General features: G+C 48.8%; 2 protein-coding genes across 10 annotated transcripts in view; one reads left to right on the forward strand and one right to left on the reverse strand.

The window, feature by feature from the left end:
• LOC135385549 (diacylglycerol kinase 1-like) overlaps nt 1-21,559 on the forward strand; it is a 479,846-nt gene that overhangs the window by 306,704 nt on the left and 151,583 nt on the right. The gene's annotated exons all lie outside the window — the stretch shown is intronic.
• Nucleotides 7,786-8,633, reverse strand: LOC135383694 (uncharacterized). Its single transcript, XM_064613059.1, has one exon. The coding sequence runs from the start codon at nt 8,631-8,633 to the stop codon at nt 7,941-7,943; it is 693 nt and encodes a 230-aa protein (XP_064469129.1). The 3' UTR covers nt 7,786-7,940.

Raw genomic sequence — 21,559 nt, forward strand, 5'->3', positions numbered from 1 at the left:
AACCACGTGACACGATCGGGGCCCAATCTCGGACACCGAACGGAGGCTCCCTCGCGGAAAACGAGTGCGATACTCTGTACCCCTATTTAGTGGCCCTAGTTGTAACGAACCCAACGGACATTAAAAGTGGCAACGAGGTGTTTTCTTACTTCGATTACTTCACGAGCACAACAATGGCAACAATCCTTGGACAGATTGAGCCGTTAGACATCAGCAACCAAGACTCGTGGCCATGCTACGTCGAACGTTTCGAGCAATTTCTCGAAGCCAATGGCATCACTGAAGCAGCAAAACAGAGGTCAGTGTTTCTCAGCGTGTGCGGAGCATCGACTTACTCGCTAGTACGTTTGCTGACGCTCCTGAAAAAGCCATCTGAGTGTACCTACCGTGACATTGGACAGCGCTTGACAGACCACTTCGCCCCCAAACCATCGGAAATCCTCTGCGGGTACCATTGTCACAAACGAAAAGCTGGAGGAAGTATCATAGACTACATCGTTGAAATACGGCGTCCCGGCGAGTTTTGCAACTTCCAGGATATCGATAATATGCTCAGAGACCGCCTGGTTTGTGGAATGTAGGATCGAACGGTACAGAAACGATTGTTTGCTGATCCTCAACTGACGCTCAAGTCAGCGATGGGCCTTACATCGGCAGCAGAAGCAGCGTCACGTAACGTTTCAGAGCTCTGTGCATCTGACCAAAACGTCCTTTATGCTGGAATGCAAGAACACCCGCCAAGAGACCACGTGCGAGTCCAGACAAGGTGGAATGACTCGAACGTGCATCAGCTGCGGGGAGAACCATGACAGGGAGACCTGCAGGTTCCGCAGTGTTACATGCAACTTCTGCCAGAAGAAGGGTCATATCGACAGAGCATGCTTCGAGAAGCAACATTCACTCATGAAGGATGACCAGCAGTCCACTTCAGGGTTACACAACGTCTTAGGCAGCGCATCGAATACCGAAGAGGTTTACGAGATGTTTCATTTGGAAGCGCCAGTCGAATTCCCACGGACTGAACCTTTTCGCGTCGAGGTCAAACTGGACAGAAGCCCCGTAACAATGGAAGTCGACTCGGATTCCAACCCATCAGTCATAAACGAAACGCTCTACAAGCGACTGTGGCCATGCAGCCCATCACTCACGCCAGAGTACGTTGTTTTTCGTGCGTGGTCTCATGGCCAGCTCCAAGTGCTTTGTTCAAGAAGCATGCAAGTCCAATACCGCGACAAAACGGCAAAAAGTTCTCTGCTCGTCGTACAAGGCTCAGGACGACTTGGAAATCGAAATACAAGGCATTCAATCACTTCCTGACTCTGCGACAAAGTTGCAACACCACAACGTTTTCCGAGAAGGACTAGGGCAGTTCACCGTTGACATCACTCCCGATGTCATTCCCATTTTGAAGAAGTGCCGGCCTGTACCGTTCGCACTTGGATGCAGTGGATGCAACGATTGAAAAAAAGTGTACAGAACGGAGTTTTGGAACTGGTTGCATACTCAAAATGGGCAACACCGATTGTACCTGTGTGCAAGTATGAGTTGAGGCAGGGGAACAGTTTACTTTAACAATTTACTTAAAGAGTGCATATGGCTCGTGCTTAATACATCGGGGCCGAGGCGCTAACTAATTCTCTCCTCGGCCGTCCGGAAACCTGAGAGCGCGCCAAGAGCGACCACAGGTGTTCAAAATACCGGATGCCTGTCTGCTCGCGTTATCTGATCCTTGCGTGCCGATTCTGTGTGCGTCTGTGTGAGCTATTTGGCTGAGTCCGTCGGGTCGTACAATCTCACATCCCACCGGTGCCTAAGAAGACCGAGTCTCTTGGTCGAGACGCAAAGTGCAAAATGCTGCACGAAAGCATAGTCCGCATAGTCCTGAATATGAGATGGGCATCTCCTGGAACGTTGAGGGCGGCGCTCGCTGCTCGAATGAGAAGGCAATGAAGAAGCCTGAGTGTCTCCAAGATCTGCCAGTTGTGTGTCGTGGTTGGGCTCTGGAGTGGCGACGGACGAGACTGGGGGCTTGTATGCTTTGATCTGTGACACATGCACCGTTCGTGGCTCGTTCAAGAGTCGTGACCCATAACTTGACACACGAAGAGCTTTGAAGGTTCGTGGGGTCAGCTGTTCCACCAAACGGTACACACCGTTAAAACGAGGTGACAGTTTTGCATGTGGCATGGGTACTTGGCGTTTGACCCACACAAGGTCACCAACACTAAAGTTGTGAGGTCGGTAACTGCGGTCATAGATTTCTTGCCGTGAAGCCCGGGCTGCTTCGGAATTAGCGGCTGCTTCGGACCGTTGCGTCGCAACATCCAGTATGCGTTCAGCAAAGTCCGATTGCTTAATGGGGCGATGGAGCTGCAGAGGTACCTTAGGCACATAGCCAAACAACAGCTGAAATGGAGTGAAGCTCGTGCTGGAGTTCACTGAGGTGTTGATAGGGAAGGCAGCTTCGTGAAGGTTCTTGGACCAGGATAGGGGTTCTAGAGCGCAGATTTTGCTTAAGACCGAGAGGAGAGTCCCATTGCTTCTTTCGACAAGGCCATTACCTTCTGGCCGATATGCTGTAGAGTAGTGAAGCTCTCACAGTGGAGTCGCATGAAACGCTTGAACTCTGTCGACTCAAAGGCTGAGCCGTCGTCAGAGAGGCAGTGGTCGGGTGTACCTTAGGTGCCATAGGGCTGATGCAAGTGCTTTATAACGTCTTGTGCTGAAGTGGAGTTAACTGCAGCTGGTGCAATGATTCGAGTTGCAAAGTCAATGACGTTTAAAATGTACTTTGCAGACGAGCTGGGCGGCATGGTGACGTGGTCAATGGCAATGCTTGAGAAAGGGACGCCACACGTCGGCATCCTGCCAAGGTGACCGACATTGCGGAATGTCCGGCGATTGTACTGCTGACAGGTTTGGCACGATGACACAACTTTCGACTGAGTGTTCCATGTTTGGCCACCAGTAGCGGGCTTGCACCTTTTGGAGTGTTCGCTGTGTACCGAAATGTCCTGCAGAGTCATGCAGCGCTTGAAAAACGGCAGGGCGTAGTGCTGCTGGGGCGACAATGACATATACGCCTTCCGAAGTGCGACGGTACAAAATGTTGTTTATGACGCTGAACTCTGACGATTCCTCTTCATTGGAAAGGTTCAGAAGAATTGCGTGGCATTCAGGATCTTCCAGTTGCATTGCAGAGAGGGACTGAGAGGACTGTGTGGCGGCACATGACAAACGAGACAAGTGGTCTGCCACCACGTTCTGCCGACCTGGGCGGTGCTGAACTGAAAAGTCAAACTCAACCAGGTCCATTATCATAGAAGTGAATCTGCGAGAAGGCTTTACGCTTTTTGTCAGGCATGCTACCGTCCAATTGTCTGTTATGAGGATGGATTTTCGGCCAAGGAGATGATGCCGAAACTTTGCACACTTAGCATATACGTTGTAACTTCTAGGAATTCTGTCTGTTCTCTTTTCTCAATGCTCTTATTCTGCCAAGGGCCCTGGTAAGAGTCGGGATGCATTGTTTAAAACTGAGAACAGACAGAATACCTCGAAGTTACAACGTATATGCTAAGTGTGGCAAATCCATACCCGCTACAAAAGAAAAAAATCTCCTGATTTTGAGTACAGTGAAGTATACAGAAAAATTGTGCAGTGTACAGAAGATTAACAGTTGTGACAAGAATATGTGCGCGACAAAATCTGACAGTGAACACACTACCAAAAATGAAGTACTGACACAAACACTCCAAGCATGATATACGAGAGCAGGAGTCAGGGAAATAAAGCAAAGAAAAACTGTCAAGCCAAATTTGTTCGTTCATGAGACGAAGCGTCCTTCGCTCATGAAACGTCTGTTTACATTTGTCGAGGCGTCCCACCACAAGTGCAAACTCTCAATTTCAAGTCGTACCAGGTAAATTACAAGAGTAGACTTAAGTTGAAGTGATAACCAAGTCGAAGTGACTGGCCATTGCGAAAGAGTAAATGTTACGCAAGTCTGCACTATAAAAATCGTAAAACGTAACGTGACGATAGCGGTAACAATAGATCTCGGCAGAACTAGATACTGGCATTAATAGCGATAAAGATATACGTCTCAACATACCTTAAAGTTCTTGTCTGAACTGAAGATAATTACGAACACATCACTATAACGTTTCGCGTTTGGTGCGAAGTCTCTTCAAAATCGTTGATCACTGAACGAAGTTTCTTTTCGGTGAAGAGGAAAGTCCTTGCTGATAGAAGACGAAGAGGTACAGTTCCAAGAAGTACATAGCGACGAAGATGAGGCCGGGTCAGCTGATTACAGGACACTGATGTTGCGTTTGCTGAAGACCAGTCAAATGTTCGTGAAGGTCACCACGGATACGATGAATCGTGAGGTGAAGTTCGCATCGCTTCAGCAGGCCTTGCTGTATGAAGACACTCGTGATCCTTGCATGGATCACTTGAAGATGACAACGGCGATGGCGATGAACGGCTGGACGATATGTCCCAAGCAGTGTGATAGTCCAGGAAATGAGCTGAATTGGCTCAAAAATAACACATCAGGGGAAGTTGTCTGAATATTAATGGCTTGTGCCTGGAAGACATGTTACGATAGCGAGACATGCTACGCTTACTTCGAAACACCAAGCTATCACCAAAGACCAAAGATAGCATTCCGAAACACTAGACACGGAAGCTCAATATATTCCGTTGCAACTAACTGAAGAGTTACAAGTGAAATGCAGGTTAAGTTTTCGACAGGAAAACGTAAATGGCTACAAGAGAGCTAGAGAACGGCCTCGAAAGTCACTCGAGGAAGGCACGTTCTAGAATGTTAGGCTAAGCAACTGTTAGTCCTAACTGAAGAAAAGGGTTTAACTCTCGCGCGGGAGAAATCTACGTTCTACACCGCTAAAGAAAGTTCGAAAGTCATGAGCAAGACAGGCTGCCTAGACTGAAGCAAGCCATCAGGACACTAGTCTCGTGAGAAAGAACGCTAGTGACTTTACTGAATAGGACAATGGCTGACCTTGACAAGGTTACCGCGACTGTTGGTTGCTGAAGGACGAATCCAATACGAATTGCATAACAACGTCGAAGGACCAGAAGATGAAAAACTCGCCTTCGGTTCAAGCACCCAAGCTGATGGAGCTATCTGAGTACTGAGTACCATGCCTCAACAAGTTTAAAGAAAACTGACTATGCCTCTGCTGACAAAGGCCATGAACTGCGCTGAAAAACGATCTTGCTTTTCAACTCTGAAGACTTCACTCCGAAGATTGCCGATCCTGTCCGCTGCGCCATGTGAGGCGGGAATGAAGAAAAGGAATGTCCTGGGTCGCCAGATGTGGAAGGAAGGTGACCGGGCCGTGGCGCACTCCAAGAACATCTTCATCCGCCAAACTCTTGAAATAAGGATGCGGCAGTCGGAGTAGCAACAAATACAAACGTTTAATGATGATGAGCCGTATATACAGGCATGCATAATAATTTAGGATGGTAAGGTGCCGAATAGGTCGTCGTAGGACGTTCTATGAATGACGACAGACCATTACGACGTGGCGCACCGCCGTTAAATACTACGGTGGCGCCACTTACACACATTGACGATGGGCATGTCAGCTGATGATGGCCATGACGCTGACAGCTGTAATAGCCCAGTGCACGTCTATACATTCCCACACGTTGCTGTGTAGTTTGCGCTCGTCTGGCGTGAGGGCGCTGCTGGCGTAGCTGATAGCAACTTCTTTGTTGTGATGTACCTGCGAAAGCACTGCACCTATGGCAGAGCCTGATGCATCCGTGGTAACTGTTGTAGGGGCGTTGGCATAATAATGGGCAAGAAGTGGAGGCTCCGTGAGGGCCCTGCGTATCGTTTGGAATGCCTCTCCACACTCGGGGCTCCAGTAGAATATCTTGGACTTAATAAGGGCCTGCAGGGGTGCTGCAATTTCAGCAAAGCCCTTGATGAAGCGACGGTAGAAGCTGGCAGTTTGAACCCACGAGAGAACTTGCTTCTGAGTGCGAGGAGTTGGGATACGGCTCATAGCAGGGGCTTGTCGGGGTCTGGACGATGACCTTCGCTTGATATGACGAAGCCAAGAAACTTAATGGACTGTAGACTAAAGCGGCACTTGTCAAGAGAGACTTTTAGTCCACTGTCTTGGAGAAACTGGAGGCCTTCTTCGAGAATGCTGGCAAATGTGGTAAAAGACTGGGCGTAGATGAGGACATCATCGAGGTATACATGGACACCAGATTTGTCCGGGCGAGGCGCAAGATCGTGGAAAACTGTTTGCATGGTGCGCTGAAAAGTGGACGGCGCATTCTTCAAACCGAATGGCATTCGTGTCCACATGTATGTGCCATGATGAGTAATAAATGCTGTCTTTTCGTAGTCCTGGGGGCGAAGGCTGACTTGCCAATATGCACATTTCAAGTCCATTGTTGCGAAATATGCGCAATTTGCAACGTCTTGGATAATGTCTTCTATGATGGGCAAGGGGTGCACGACAGAGATCGTACGCTCGTTTAACGACGCGTAATTCGCGCAAAGCCGTTTTTTGTCTCCATGTGACACTACAACGACGGGAAAGGCCCATGGTCCCGAGGCGGGAAGTATGATGCCTTGGTTCAAGAGCTTCTTTGTATGGTTTTCAATGAACTGCCTGTCTTCCGTCGTATATCTGTACGGGCTGCGGCTATATGGCAAGGCATTGGGCAAGAGGTCGATGCGATGCTGCGTATCCGCGAAGTGACCAAGGTCGTCTTCATTGCGTGCGAATACCTCCATATGTTTAGCCAAAATATTCGTTATGGTTGACTGCTGGCTGGTCGATCTCCTATGTGTGCTGCTGGAAGATCTGGATGAACTGGAAGGAGTAGAGTGGCAGCTGAGGGCGTAGCGTTGGCATTATGTGAAGGCAATGGCGGAGCTTCCTGAGCCAGAGTCCGCCACAGTGGTTAGTCTGGAGAAGACAAGGGGTCTTTTTGTAAGCAGTCTGGTGACGCAACTTGCACGTGTGCAGCGAAATTTGAGTGCGTCAGAATGACGGCATTGTGCCATTTGTGGAGCTAGCTTCTGAGCTGCGGTGACTATCACACCAGAGGCCGCGTGCTGGAGCTGTACTGGCCTAGGGGGTGCGAAGATAAGACGGGCATGTGCGGATTCGAACCAATCTTCACCGATGATGAAGGGAAGAACATTATGTTCCAAAACGGCAGCTTCGACGATACCCGTAATAGTACCGGTCACTATCTTCAGCAGGGCTGTGCCTGCTGGGAGTACTGTACTACCTCCAACGACAGCGAGTGGCGGCATAGTCCAAGGATTCAGCATGTGACCAGGGACGAGAGATTTCGAGATCAGGGTGATCTTTGATCCTGAATCTGGGAAGGCTTCACATTCTCCTATTCCCGTGACACTGGCAGGAAAAAATGGGCATTGCAATTGTGATCCCTCCAAGGCCATCGAAGTGCTGTGCAAAGAGGGTTGTGACGTAGTTGTCGGGCTTGGGGTGCTTACTGACGAAGGCGCCGAAGAGCTGCAGCTGCGGCACTGTGACGCTAGATGACCAAGCTTTTTACACTTGTAACATACTGCTTGTGACAGGTCTTGACCACTGCGAAAAGCTGGTGCACCGTACTGGGCTGAAATAGCTTGGTACCTGGCTTCCTGCTGGTCTGCTGGCAAGCCCGCTATGCGAGGACGAGAATGTCCTGATGTAACTGCTGACGGCTGGGAAACGGACGCTTGTGGCGATGGTTCCGATGGCTTAGTTGTCCGAGGCGACTGTGTGGCAGGCTTCTGTTGTGCAGATGTCGACGATGAGGGACTTGAGTAGTTTTGCTGATAAGCACATTTGTCGAGACTGCAACCGGTCGTGATAAAGCCTTTGACCGTTTGTGGCCTGTTGGCTGCTAGGGCTGCGGAGATGTGTTGCTCACGTATACCTTGAAGCAAGTAGTAAATTTTTTTGCGCGTCACTGAGAGTGACAGGACAGCGTTCAATGACCCGTAGCTTCGCAAAAGCGTACTGATGGAGAGACTGACCATGTTCCTGAGTCGCTTTCATGACTTGGTTTTGCCACTCGATCAGGGTCAAGTCCGGAGAAAACGTTTCTTGAAGAGCTGCGCTCCATGTTTTCCAAGTGTCAAACTGGCTTCCAAACGCGAGGTGCCAATTACGAGCAGCGCCTTTGAGCTTGCTTGCGGCAATCAGGCGGGTCGTAGCGTCCTCCCGAAACGCAAGTTGCTGGACACAGCGAACATCCTCCAACCACATTTTAACGTTTTGCTTCCGTGGGTCTTCGAACTGTGGTATGGATGATGACAGATCCGACAACGTAGTTAGAGTTGTCGTCGGGCGTGGCATATGCTGAAGCAAAGCTGACAGGTTTTGTAGCGTGGCGGGGTCCAATTGTACCGCGGGCGCACCTGTGCTGATTGAAGACGTCTGTTCGAGAGGCGGAGTCGCTTCACGTTGCGCATTAATATTTGTCATCAAACGTTGCATGAGTTCATCCTTCGGACCGGCACTGTCCAACTGCCATGCTTCCAGTTCTTCTCTGGGAAGTTCTACACTGAAGCGCGACATTGTAGCAGCGTCTAACTGTTCCCAAACAATACCTTGCATGGCGTTGAAACGGCGGGGCTTACGGCGTGTAGATCGAACGCTTGGCAAGGCGATGGTGAGGCTTCAAAAGGGCTTGCTGTTGTGGCTGAATGGCTGGCTAAGGCTCATGGTCGACTGCGCCAAATATGAGTTGAGGCAGGGGAACAGTTTACTTTAACAATTTACATAAAGAGTGCATATGGCTCATGCTTAATACCTCGGGGCCGAGACGCTAACTGATTCTCTCCTCCGCCGTCCGGAAACCTGAGAGCGCGCAGAGAGCGACCACAGGTGTTCAAAATACCGGATGCCTGTCTGCTCGCGTTATCTGATCCTTGCGTGCCGATTCTGTGTGCGTCTGTGTGAGCTATTTGGCTGAGTCCGTCGGGTTGTACAATCTCACATCCCACCAGTGCTTAAGAAGACCAAGTCTCTTGGTCGAGACGCAAAGTGCAAAATGCTGCACGAAAGACTAATAAAGTAAGAAGGAAACTGAACCGGGAAACGCAATCTAACCACCCGGCCTGGGTTGTGTGTCTCTCCCACCCCGTAGAGGTGATGCTGTTGGAGTGCGGCCACGTCTGCCTCTGTGCGGACTGCGCGGAACAACTCACACAAGCGGGATGGAACTATTCGGATCTGCGGTGATTATAAAAGTACGGTGAACACTGCGAGTTCGCTGGATACGTATCCGCTACCAACAGCCACAGAAAGTTTTGCCATATTGTCATATGGCAAGCTGTTCACGAAGCTGGACTTAAACCAGGATTACCTGCAACTGCCCCTAGACGAGAACTGATCAAATATCCTGACACTGAATATGCCTCGAGGTTTGTTCAGAGCAAAGGGATTGCCTTTCAGCGTTTCGGCAGCACCCGGGATTTTTTAACGCTTGATGGCCACGATGCTGAAAGGGATCCCCGGCGTAGCAGCATTTTTGGACGACGTCATAATCTCCGGTTTGACACCACATGAACCTGCCGAATGTGTTCAAGCAGTGTTCGACAAGCTGGGGCAAGCAGTCTTGCGAGCAAACCACAGCAAGACACTGTTTGCTAAAATTGAGCTGGAATTCCTGGATTTCCACATCAATACTGAAGGGATCCAGCCTTCTACAAGCAAAGTTGTGGCGCTTCAGAATGCTCCAGAGCCTACGAACAAAAAAGAACTACAAGCTTTCTTGGGGCTGGTAAATTTCTATGAACGTTTCCTAGAGAACAAGGCTGCGCTACTGGAGCCACTGCACTGACTTCTCACCAGCCAGCATCCAGCGACATTCAAGTAGATCGAGAGTGCTCTGTCCGAAAATCTAATTCTGGCGCACTACGATCCAACTAAGCCGATTAGTATTGTTTGTGATCCTTCTCCTTATGGCGTGGGTGCTGTGATTTCCCACGTCCAACCAAACGGACAAGGACAACGGACATTTCTTTTTAGTTCAAGGACGCTCTACACCAGCGAAAGGAACTATGCACAACTGGATAGAGGAGCTCTAACTATCATTTTTGGCATTACCAAGTTCCGACAATACCTTATGGGAAGAAGGTTCGTAATATACACGGATCACAAGCCGTTGCTTGGTATACTGGGACAAGGTCGACAAACTCCTGAAGTGCTCTCATCCAGAATGCTAAGCTGAACTCTGATGTTGGGATCCTGTGACTATGTGACAGCGGGGAACGCTGACGCCACAAGCAGACTACCCCTCGAGGCAGGTTCGGATTACAATCCTGGCCCGAATCCCCGTGAAGTCCTGCTGCTAGACGCGGTACAGGACGCACCTGTCCGAGCAAAACAGATTGCACCAACAGAAACAGAAAGACAAGAACAGCCAAGGACACCATTCTCGGCAGGATACCCAACTGGACAGAGAAAGGACCGATGAATTAATGCAGCATCTTGACCAGAGGTGTTTCGTGGCATGCAGAAAGCGAGCGTTGGATCAACTGTGCTCAGCATATATGGGGGGAGAATGTCGGTTGTCCATTGGCGGGAAGCCAGGGTGTCACGAGGCATTCCAGAATGGAACGACGGTCTCCTCTCAGCAGTGCAATACTGGTCCGCTTCCGATACGAGAGAGTTGCTTCTGCGGCGCTGTCGGCCAGCTCATTCCATTCGACACACCGCAATGGGCTGGAACCCACTGGAGACCAGCCTGTGGCCTGCTTCGTACACAGATTGGTACGCCATTAACACATCTGTGACTAGAGGTACGGATGAGCCTCGTATGCCGGAATTTTCAATACCTTGCAGTGCAGATTTTGAGTAAGTGAAAGCTGCCCATTCCCGCAGGGTAAAATCACCGATGTGCTGCAGAAACAAAAGGATGGCGTAGAGTTCCGCAGCTGTTGATGAGGTTGGATGCGAAATGCGTCGTCCTTGCACTACGCCTTCGGATGGAATGACGAATGCCGAGGCAGGCTTGTCGTTTCTGGATGCGCCGTCTGTGTATGCTGCTGTAGACGTAAAAAACTTATCGTCTACCAGCACTGTAGGGCCATAGAGCTGTAGAGCTACCAGAGTCGTCTGCCTTAGGGTACATTTAAGCGAAGTGTTCTGAGCAGCTTCCGAAGAGATGGCGCTAACGGCGAGAGCGTTGGCTGCGTCATGCTCAGGTATGTCGTACTGGCCTGGTATCCACTGACGGATGATTGCCGTGCGCGTCATCCACATCCCTTCGGTATAATCCCATGGTATCACCATGATTACAGTGGCTGTATACAGCTGTAAGTTCCCTGCAATATAAGAGACTGTGGGCCTGTGGGATTTGAAATCACAACATATTGTCCACTGGGTATGTGAGGGCGTTGATACAATATATTCCGCATCGACGAGCAGGGCGCACTCTCATAATGAGACGGTGTTGCTTGTCTCGCGATAGATCTTCCACTGCTGCAGAGCTCCATGGCATTATCATGGCGCTGTAGTCAATCGATTTACTCGTAAGACCAAAGTCTTGGGCCGTGTGCAGCGGCACACAATATTACATGAACCTGTAACTGACAAACAAAGTCAACAAAGTCCAACAAAACAGAACAACAAAGTCCGCGTCACATATATTTTTCTTCAATCATGTCTACTACTATTTTCCTATATTTCTTCTTTGGGTTAGCATGCACCCTTTAGTGCTGTGGGGTAGCCGGCGTGATGTTGATGGAACCTATACATCTCCATGATTTTCGTTGCGTCATTTCCCTTTCCGGTACCCCACGCACGGAGCACGCGAAACGAATCGCGGCTGCTCACTGAGCGGCTTGTGAACGTTCCTTTGTGTTTTAACCAAGGTCCCACTTAATACAATGCAAACGAAAACACAAACGCAAAGAAGCGACGCCAGCGCGGCCGTGCGCAGCCAGAAAACTGACGGAAACGACCGTGTCGTGGAAGCTGTTAGAAATACTGCGAATTTCTTTCGAGCTTCCGAGAGGGAGGGGGGGGGGTACACTAATAAATATTTAAGAATAAATCCTTTAAGAAAAACTCTTTCAAAACACATTGTTTTACAATAAAGCGCATAAAATTCCCCGATAAGGACTCAACCGCGCAAAAATCCCCGCCCAAAAACAATCGCTCAAGAATCCACAGGGAAAAATATACCGTTGCAAAATATATCGTTAAAAATAAGCTGCTTAAAAATATACCCTTAAAAATAAACTGTTTCACGATATATGTAGTCGAATCCGAGAGCGAAACGACGACGAAACGAGTAAGGACGTGTTTGCATAGAGCTCTTCGCTAAGCCTATTTTGTTCCCATTTTTCTGACACCGTTACTTACAAGGCTACCGTGCTCGCCGACGTTCCGCCCTATGCGGACAAACCGTCTGCCCTCTCAGGTAGGTGTAAGTTACAGTACCAAGTGCCTCAATTAACGTCGCAGTTATCAACCGCGGCGGATCAAGGCATGGAGGACGATGCTCGCCAAAAAGGCCTGGCTAAGGACCCCCTGACAAATTCTCAAATGCAAAGTAAGCCCAGTCAGAACAAACGCCCTCGTATTGACACCTCAGACAAGGGTGAGATAAGCGATTCTGATGAGAGATCTACTGAAAGTGATACTCTTACAACTGCACTTAACAAACGCAGCAATGATGTGGCTATAGATAGTGCTCTGAACCAGTCCTGGATAAACGATCTCTCAGATAAAATGGAAGACGATGAGGGATTCATCACTGTGGTGCACAAAAACCAAAGGAAAGCAGGAATACCTGTTATTATGAGACCTGTTAATCCTAAGGAATCTTTCTTGCAAGTAAACCCAAATAACGTTGCTAAAGAAGTCCTGCAAGCAACTCAAATTAAAAGCCACCGTTTCGCAAAGGACGGCAGTATTGTGATATCGGTTGCGTCTCTGCCTGCTGCCAAAGCCTTGCTTGCGCTAACAACGCTTGCCAGTATTGCTGTGACCTCACGAGTTGCAGATTCATATGCAAGAAACATAGGGAAAATAGTTGGACTCAGGATTCCATACACTGATGAACAACTGTTGGATTTCGTGCAACCCTATGGTGCTGTGGATGGTCGTCGTCAAAACGGCTTCAAGGAGCAAGACGACGGAGACATACGCGTCAGGAACTACACTAGTGTGATTATTACCTTCAAGTCTGATGTTCAAATGCCGGACTCTATAAAAATGGGATTTGACACTTACAAAGTGTATGAGTATTTTACGCCAACCCAATGTTACAACTGCATGCGGTTCGGCCACCTCGCAAAGAATTGCAGAGGCACCACGCGCTGTAAGCTATGTGCAAGGCCACACAACTATCGTGACTGTGTTGCGAGATGGGAAAAGAAGTGTGCCAACTGCAATGGCCCCCACGCAGCTTCCTATGGCAAGTGTCCCCGACGCCTAGCCGCCATGAGAGCAGTCAAGGCTGATGCTTATGGTAATGAAGAAGTAAAGAGTGATTTGCAAGCTGCAAGTCGCAAAACAAAACAAAAGGCCCAACAAAAGAAAGAACAGCTTCTGCCACCACCGCCAACGTCTGAAAATTTCCCTCAGCTGCCACAAAGGCCAGCTAAAACAAGGCAAGAACGAAAGACCACAGGCCCACCACCAGCAGAAAAGCCTCCACCGCCTCCAAGTGTGTGGTCCACTGAAAAGTCTGCAGAAAGTTACAAGCCTACCCCGCCACCAGTGCCCCCAAGGAAACTCATCCCTCGACCAGACAGAAGGGCTCCACCCACAACAGAAGTCTTCTTGGTCCTCCAGATCATTCCTTTTGTTCTAGCAGCATTTAAGGCTATTGCTGTGTCTCTCCCACAAGCCCAACAACTTCCCGAGGTTCTAGCCTTCGAACCTGAGCTGCTGAGGATCATTACGCAAGCCAGTCATGGATAAAATCTACAGCAGTGCAACGATTATGCAGTGGAATTGTAATGGACTTCAGGGACGAATCAGTGACGTGCGAAACTTTTTGTTACGTTATCCAATCCCAGTGCTAGCGTACATAGAAACTGGAATCAGCAGTACTTTCAGGATCTCAAACTATGTTTGTTACATGTGCCCGGGACACAAGAGCCGTGTACTGTTAGCAATCAGGAGAGATATTCCGTCGGTTTTTGTGCAGTCATCCAGTGTCGGCTCTGTGGAATATGTTATTGCAAGTGCACGCCTATCTACAAAGACAGTTACCATTGTTGCAGCATATATACCTCCAAAAAATGCAGTTGATATGTAAGACTTTGCTGTCTCAAAACAGTTTATTTTTGTTCCATTCAATTCTCAATCTCTCTTCCTCCTCCTCTTCCCCGCCCTGCCGGCGCCGCTCACTTACAATTCTCCCTCAGCTGAGCTTCATCTCTCCCGAGATAGTAAGGGATGACATTACTTGCTGCCGCACATTAAGAATGCCCAGACGGCACTACATATACAATGTTTTTGAGGACGCCGTGTTTGTGAGCTGTTTTCTGGACGATGTAGGGGCCGTGGATACTGCGAGCCGTACCAGGGATACCTTTGCGTACCATGACCAGGTCTCCTACGCGTACCACAGGGATATTGTTCGAGTGGCGCTTATCGTAGGACCTCTTCGTTGACTGTCTGTAGCTTAGTTCTTCAGTAGGAGTAGTACGTCTCTGATGCAGCTGTACACCGTCCTGGATATGAAGTTGCTTGTCTGCAGGCAGTACTGTTTGTTCACCGGAAGCTGCGAAGTGGGATGAGCACCCAAGTGCTGCTGTTTCCGATCTATTGTGGTGGTGAACGGCTGCTTCAAGACAACATTTCCAGCCTCCGGGGAAGTCAGGGTACAACGTGATGTACTGTTTGATATCCCGGATTGCGCGTTCGGCAAGACCGTTTCCCGCAGGGTGGTATGGCGATCCATATCTAAGTGCGATGCCACGTTCGTTCGCAAACTCTTGTAGGAGCTTACTCTTGAAAGCCAATGCGTTATCGGATATTATAGTCTTGGTGTCCTGAAACATCTGTCGGCTCAAAAGGGCTACTATGGTGTGTGAATTTTCTTTTCCCACTCGCGCGGCAACCATTCGTGTGCATTGGTCGATGGCCAGTAGGAAGGACTGAGTTTTCTTCGTACTCTCTGACTTCTTCTTGATCTCGGCAAAATCGAGGTGGACGACTTCGAAGGGCACCGAAGAGTGATCTGGTAATGTAACTACATCGGGTTGAGGATGAAATTTCGCTTTTGCGAGTTGGCACGTATGACAGGATCGAACGTATTCTTTTACAGATGCCTTCATTCCAGGCCAAGTAAAGCGTTGCTTAATTTTTGCATATGTACGGGAGAATCCGTCATGACCACCAGAATGGGGACTGTCGTGATAGAGTGATAGTATTGTGGCGTGCAGCGACGGTGGAACGAAGTACTTGCCGTCTTTGAAGCTTAAGTCTTGCCACGCGTTGGATACTGTGAGGTTGTCCACATGATGATTGTGCGGTAAACTTGAGAGGGCGTCCGCATCCTGGAGAAGTCGTCCTGGACGATGTATGACTTCACAGTCGTAATGCTGGAGTTCTAATATCCAGCGCGCTATCCGATTTTTCGTTCGTGCTGTCTGAAGCAGATGCGTGGGGGCATCGTTATCTGTGACAAGCTGAAACCTCCTCCCATCCAGGTAAGGTTGAAAGTACCAACATTCAGTGTTGGCTGCGCCAATTGTAAGACTTTGCTGTCTCAAAACTGTTTATTTTCTTCTTCTTCCACCACTAGGAACAGTGGCCACCAGCCACACAGGGCGATTGGCCAGGGTTTCGTGCGGAGTAATCTCTAGAGGCTCATGAGACCCACGGTGACATGTTAGTAGAAGGAAGCCATAGCAGAGGGGAGGGAGGAAGCGGGAGGTACAAGGTGCTTCAGAAGCGGCCGCAGATGGTCAGAAAGGCGGCGGCTCTCGACGCTATTTCAAACCGCCATTTATTCCATTTATTTTATTTTTGTTACATTCGATTCCCAATATCTCTTCCTCCTCCTCTTCTTCGCCCTGCCGGCGCCGCTCACTTACATGATACTAAGCAATTACGGACATTTATCTCCTTGCTACCTCAACCCGCAATAATATGTGCTGATGTAAATGCTCATTCCCCTCTATGGGGAAGCAGGAAAACGGACGCAAGAGGACGACAGCTAGAGAACCTGGTTATGGGCCTTAATCTTACAGTTCTAAACGATGGCTCTGCAACGTTTTTGCGTGGCCCAACCTACAGCAGCTGCATTGATGTCACGCTGTGCACAAATGATATTGCACAAGACCTTACATGGGCTGCGGATCTTGATACAAGAGGAAGTGACCACATTCCAATCTATATTATTGAAGAAAGCTGCAGGCAACAAAAACCCAGAAGGTCCCTTACAGTCTACAACTGGCATGATTTCCGACATAAAAACACGGCATCCCTCTCAGGCTGTGGATCTCCGAGAGACTTTGCATCAAAAATACAAGAAAACCTTCGGGAAGCAAGCAAGACAGTTACAGTACCTAGTGCATATACAAATACTGATGCTAAGTTCCAGCAACTCAGGGCCCAGCGCAGAAGGGCTGAACGACGATTCAGACGCTCAGGGGACCTAAGACATTGGAAGGAGGCCAGTGCACTCAAAGAAAAAAAAAACAAGAGACATCTCAAACAATTAGCCATAAAAAAATGGACCGAGACTTGTGCCTCATTAGATCCATCTACAAGTAGCACCAAGATATGGCGCATCATAAAAAGCTTGAAATCACTTCCCAAGCAAAACATCCCTTTCCGTGCCATTGCTTTGAAAACTGGGATCTCGGAAAAAATGATAGCTGAAGAATTCCTTACGACAATAACGAGACCATCTGAGGCCTCTTCAAGCCCTATGCATATACAATCAGCCCGAACTGCTTACGTAAATGTACTCGTGTCCAAACATAAAGGAACACCAGAAATGGATTCAAAATTTACCATGGATGAACTACAGCGAGCACTTGCGAAAGCATCGAGAAAGAAAACAGCCCCAGGACATGACAAAATTACTTATAAATCGCTGGAAAACCTCGGACCAACCGCCACCCAGCAACTACTTGATATCTACAATAATGTATGGGAAAAGGGATACTTGCCCAAGGAATGGAAAATGGCTCAGGTCGTACCAATCCTCAAACCAAATAAAACACCCACAGATATTCAATCCTATCGACCTATCAGCCTCACCAGCTGTATAGGCAAGGTGATGGAACGTATGGTACTTTGCAGGCTACACTGGTAGCTGGAGAAGCATGTAGCGGACGACGACAACGATGGCCACGCGCGTGGAGCACCGGCTTCAGTTCCACCGGCGCGGCCATGGAGACAGGCCACCGTCATCGCCTCTCCGTGGCATACCATCATCGCCGGTCGGGGCTCATGTAGAGGAAGACCACCGTCCTCTACATTTGGTGACCCGGACAAAGAACATCACGTCCGGAGCAATTCGGCCCTTCACCATCCCAAATTTCTGACCACGCCATCGAGCAGCACTACCTCCGGCACACACGGCCCACCTTCACTCCTACCGCACTCTTCGCTCTCTCTCACCTACGCTTCTCTCTTCGCTCAAGTCTTCTCACGCTTCTCACTGCCGGCCGCGACACTCGAGCCTTGCGCTCACCTGCCGGTTGCGGCAGTCGCGGCAGCCGACGCCTCGGCGCACTTAAGCCCGTCTCGGCACCTCACTCACTCTCGCCACCTGGGACTATCGAGCTTCGGCTCCCGTGCCGGTCGCGGCACCCCAGGACCACGACACCGAGCGCCTCACTCTCTCTGCGACGGATCGCTGTTCCCGTCCACACCTACCACAAGGATGACTACCTACACACGGATGCTCTCCCCGTCTTCATCCCCTCTGAAACGCCGCCAACGTGTGCCGTGCCCCTGTTCCCGCTGTTCCCTGTTCTTGCGATGCGTCCGCAACGCATCTGACGGCCGGGGGACCCCTGTAGCGGACGACGACAACGACGACAACGATGGCCACGCGCGTGGAGCACCGGCTTCAGTTCCACCGGTGCGGCCATGGGGACAGGCCACCGTCATCGCCTCTCCGTGGCATACCATCATCGCCGGTCGGGGCTCATGTAGAGGAAGACCACCGTCCTCTACAAAGCACAATGTCTTTCCGGACGAACTCACAGGTTTCAGAAAAGGCCGCTGCTCAACGGACTCCGTTATGGATCTCGTCTCTGAGGTTGAACACATCATGGCCCTGTCTTATATAACAGTGGCAGTTTTCCTGGATCTCAAACGAGCCTTTGATACGATCAGCCATCCACATGTGCGTCAGGGGCTCTTAAACGCTGACATCGGAGGCCGCGGATACGACTGGATATCTGACTACCTCACTGAAAAGACTATAGAAATGGTTACAACAGAAGGGAAAACAAGTGCGACTACAGTAAGTCATGGAGTACCACAAGCAGGTGTCATCAGCCCCATTCTCTTCAACCTCGTCATGTATGAGTTGGTAAAGCTTCTTCCTAAACGTGTTAAAATCATCATGTATGCAGATGATCTATGCATATGGGTCTCGTCTCAGGGCGGTACATCAGTTATATCAAGAGAACACTCGAACATGCTTTGGAAACCATCGCTTGTTTCCTAGAAGAACGTGCAATGGACCTCTGTCCAGAAAAGACAGTTTACATCGCCTTCACCCGTAAGAAATTAAAGGACTTCAGTCTGGACGCGAACCAATCAAGAGGACACGTAGCCACAGGTTTCTGGGAATAGACCTACATCAAAACCTTTCTTGGACCCCAGAAATAAATAAACTACAACGAAATACTAAGACATACTCAAATGTCATGAGGATGCTGGCAGGCATGAAACGAGGGAACGGAAAAGCCATCCGAAACGTTCACCAGGCCGTGATAAAACAAACACTTGCCTTCAGCATCCCGCATCTTCATGGCATAACTCCTAAACAAGAAACTAAGTTTAACAACTTACTGGGAAAAAGCCTCAGGATTTGTCTCGGGCTACCAAGAACAGCCAGAACGCCAATAGTCCTAGTAGAAGCCCGCGAAACTCCAGTTGAAGCACTACGGCATCAAGAGACACGACGGCACATTATCCGGCTACTTACCAGGCACACGGGTCATCAACTACCTAAAAAAATACAAGCCCATTACAAAAGCCGAGCAGCAAAGACACTTCTGAAGTTAAACACAACCTTTGCCAAGAAGAGGGTCCACACTCTGCGACAGGAACACCCACCATGGCTCCTCCTGCAACCGAAAATCTGCGCACAGATCCCAGGAATAACTACAAAGGCGGAAACAGATGCCTCTGTGTTAAGAACACTCTCCCTCGCCTACCTGCAAGACAACTTCCCTATGAAGACAATGATCAACACTGATGGCTCAGTGTCTGCAGGAAAATCAGCAACTGCCTTCGTCGCTGAAAACACAGTCAAAGGATACAGGCTCTCACACGACACATCCTCCACCACAGCGGAGCTTCACGGGATACTGAAGGCACTCCGTTTTATCAAGAGATCCGTACACAGAAGTTGGCTAGTATGCACCGACTCCAAATCAGCCCTACAGGCAATCACCAAACAGTGTGACAACAACTTTTTGGTTTATAAAATTCTTGTCACCTTCCAAGAGGTCATACAAAATGGACACAATCTAACTCTACAGTGGATCCCTTCCCACTGCGGAATTCCAGGCAACGAGGTTGCCGACAAGGCAGCAAAAGCAGCATTGCAGAAGACCAGGCTTAGTGCCATACACTTCTCAAAGGCCGACAGCAAAATCCACCTGAAGAACACAATTCAACAACTCACTAGAAACCTCTGGAAGGCATCTCTACGGCCCGCAGATTACCTCTCTACAATACATCCAGGTCTGACAACAAATATCCCTGTCAGCCTAGACAGAATTCACACAGCTATTCACAGGACCCGACTGGGACAATCATATACAAGAAAAACCCTTCACAAAATGAAGCTAGCAAACTCCCCACTCTGCAGAACTTGCAACGTCCCTGAAGATACGCACCACGTCATAATGTATTGTCCAGTGTTTGAGAAACATAGAAGAAAACTTCAAACGACACTGGAAAAACTTGACAACCGTCCATTCAGCTTCTACAAGATTCTTGGACCTTGGTCCGGTCCTCAACAACAAGACAAGGCCATGAAAGCATTATGTGCATTCTTGAAGAATAGCGGCATATCGAGCCGCTACTAAAGAACAAGTGTAAACAAAACACAATAGTACATGTGATTCTCACTACAGAGTGTCACGTATGATAGTCACTGCCATATTGGCGAAACTTACAAGAAACGGAGCTGCAGGCGCCCTTTTGGACAGCCACCAAGTTCCAACTCCCGCTCAGTTAGTGCAGAAGAAGAAGAGAGCGAAGTAATAGTTATGTATCTCAACGCAGAGGATAGCGGTACGATGTAGCTTACATCGGTGGTTTTGCTATTGTTAGCTCTCCCCCCGACCTAGTGGACTGTCATGGCAGCCATGTTTTTTTTTCTGGGTTTTTGCTACGTTTTCTTTTTTTAATGCAGAAAGGCTATGCATTATATGCATGTGTTGCGTTATTTCGCTTGACAAAGCTTCGATAGGAAGTGTGACAGTGACGAGTATATTCGTTCGTGCATGTGTCCTGAGTTCGCTTTACTCGGACGTTGAAGTGGAGCACGCGTTGTTTCGTGTAGTAAGCATCGAAGTACGAAGTATACTCATACCCATAGAACCCCAATGAAATTGACTGACTTCGGGACTGTTTCTCGAAGCGGATTGTCCATTTCACTCGCGGCCGTACGACGTGACTGTAGCAACCGTAGGGCAGACTTGGGGGGATTCTGAAACGATTTATTTTTAACGATATATTCTTAACCGTGGATTCCTTGCGTTTTTATTTACACGGGGATATTTGAGCGATTATTTTTGTGCGTTAATTTTTAAGCGTATATTCAGGGGGATTTATTTTTAACAGTGGATACTTACCCGTTTATTCTTGAAAAGTTATTCTTAATGGTTCCTAAATGTAAGGCAGAACCCAGTCACAAACTATTAAAATCACCTGCTGGGCCCACTTTTAGGAAGCTTTTAAACGAATAGTTTATCTCTAAGTGCAGATTTCGCACGTTATTTCATTTCAGGCGTATAATATGCTATTTAGATTTTGATAATCAGTAAAGCAGGAGGTCGGATACGTACTTTTTGGGGACGGGAAGACAATTTTTCCTTCAGAAGATGTAAAAAAACGACGAAACAGTCAGCCATTCTAACTCACAACTGCGGCCGCCGTGGTGCCATTTGTGGAGAGCGTCTTCAATTGCATAGCGTGGTAATTTTTAAAAGTATTTTTACTGTCCCACTCTTCCAACCGTCCCGTACCTCCCACCTTTCCCCTATAGGGCGCAGGTACCGTTCCGAGATTCGCTGCAGCACCTAACTATAGCATCATCGGTTTGATATATTACGAATTAAGATGGTAAAGTGGGCAATTAGAGACGGTTT

This window comes from Ornithodoros turicata, chromosome 2, assembly GCF_037126465.1.
Source record: "Ornithodoros turicata isolate Travis chromosome 2, ASM3712646v1, whole genome shotgun sequence".
NCBI classification, from domain to species: Eukaryota; Metazoa; Arthropoda; class Arachnida; order Ixodida; family Argasidae; genus Ornithodoros; species Ornithodoros turicata.

Excerpts from the sequence above, each read along its gene's own strand:
- LOC135383694 (XM_064613059.1), bottom strand. The coding sequence starts at position 8,633 with ATGCAAGGTATTGTTTGGGAACAGTTAGACGCTGCTACAATGTCGCGC.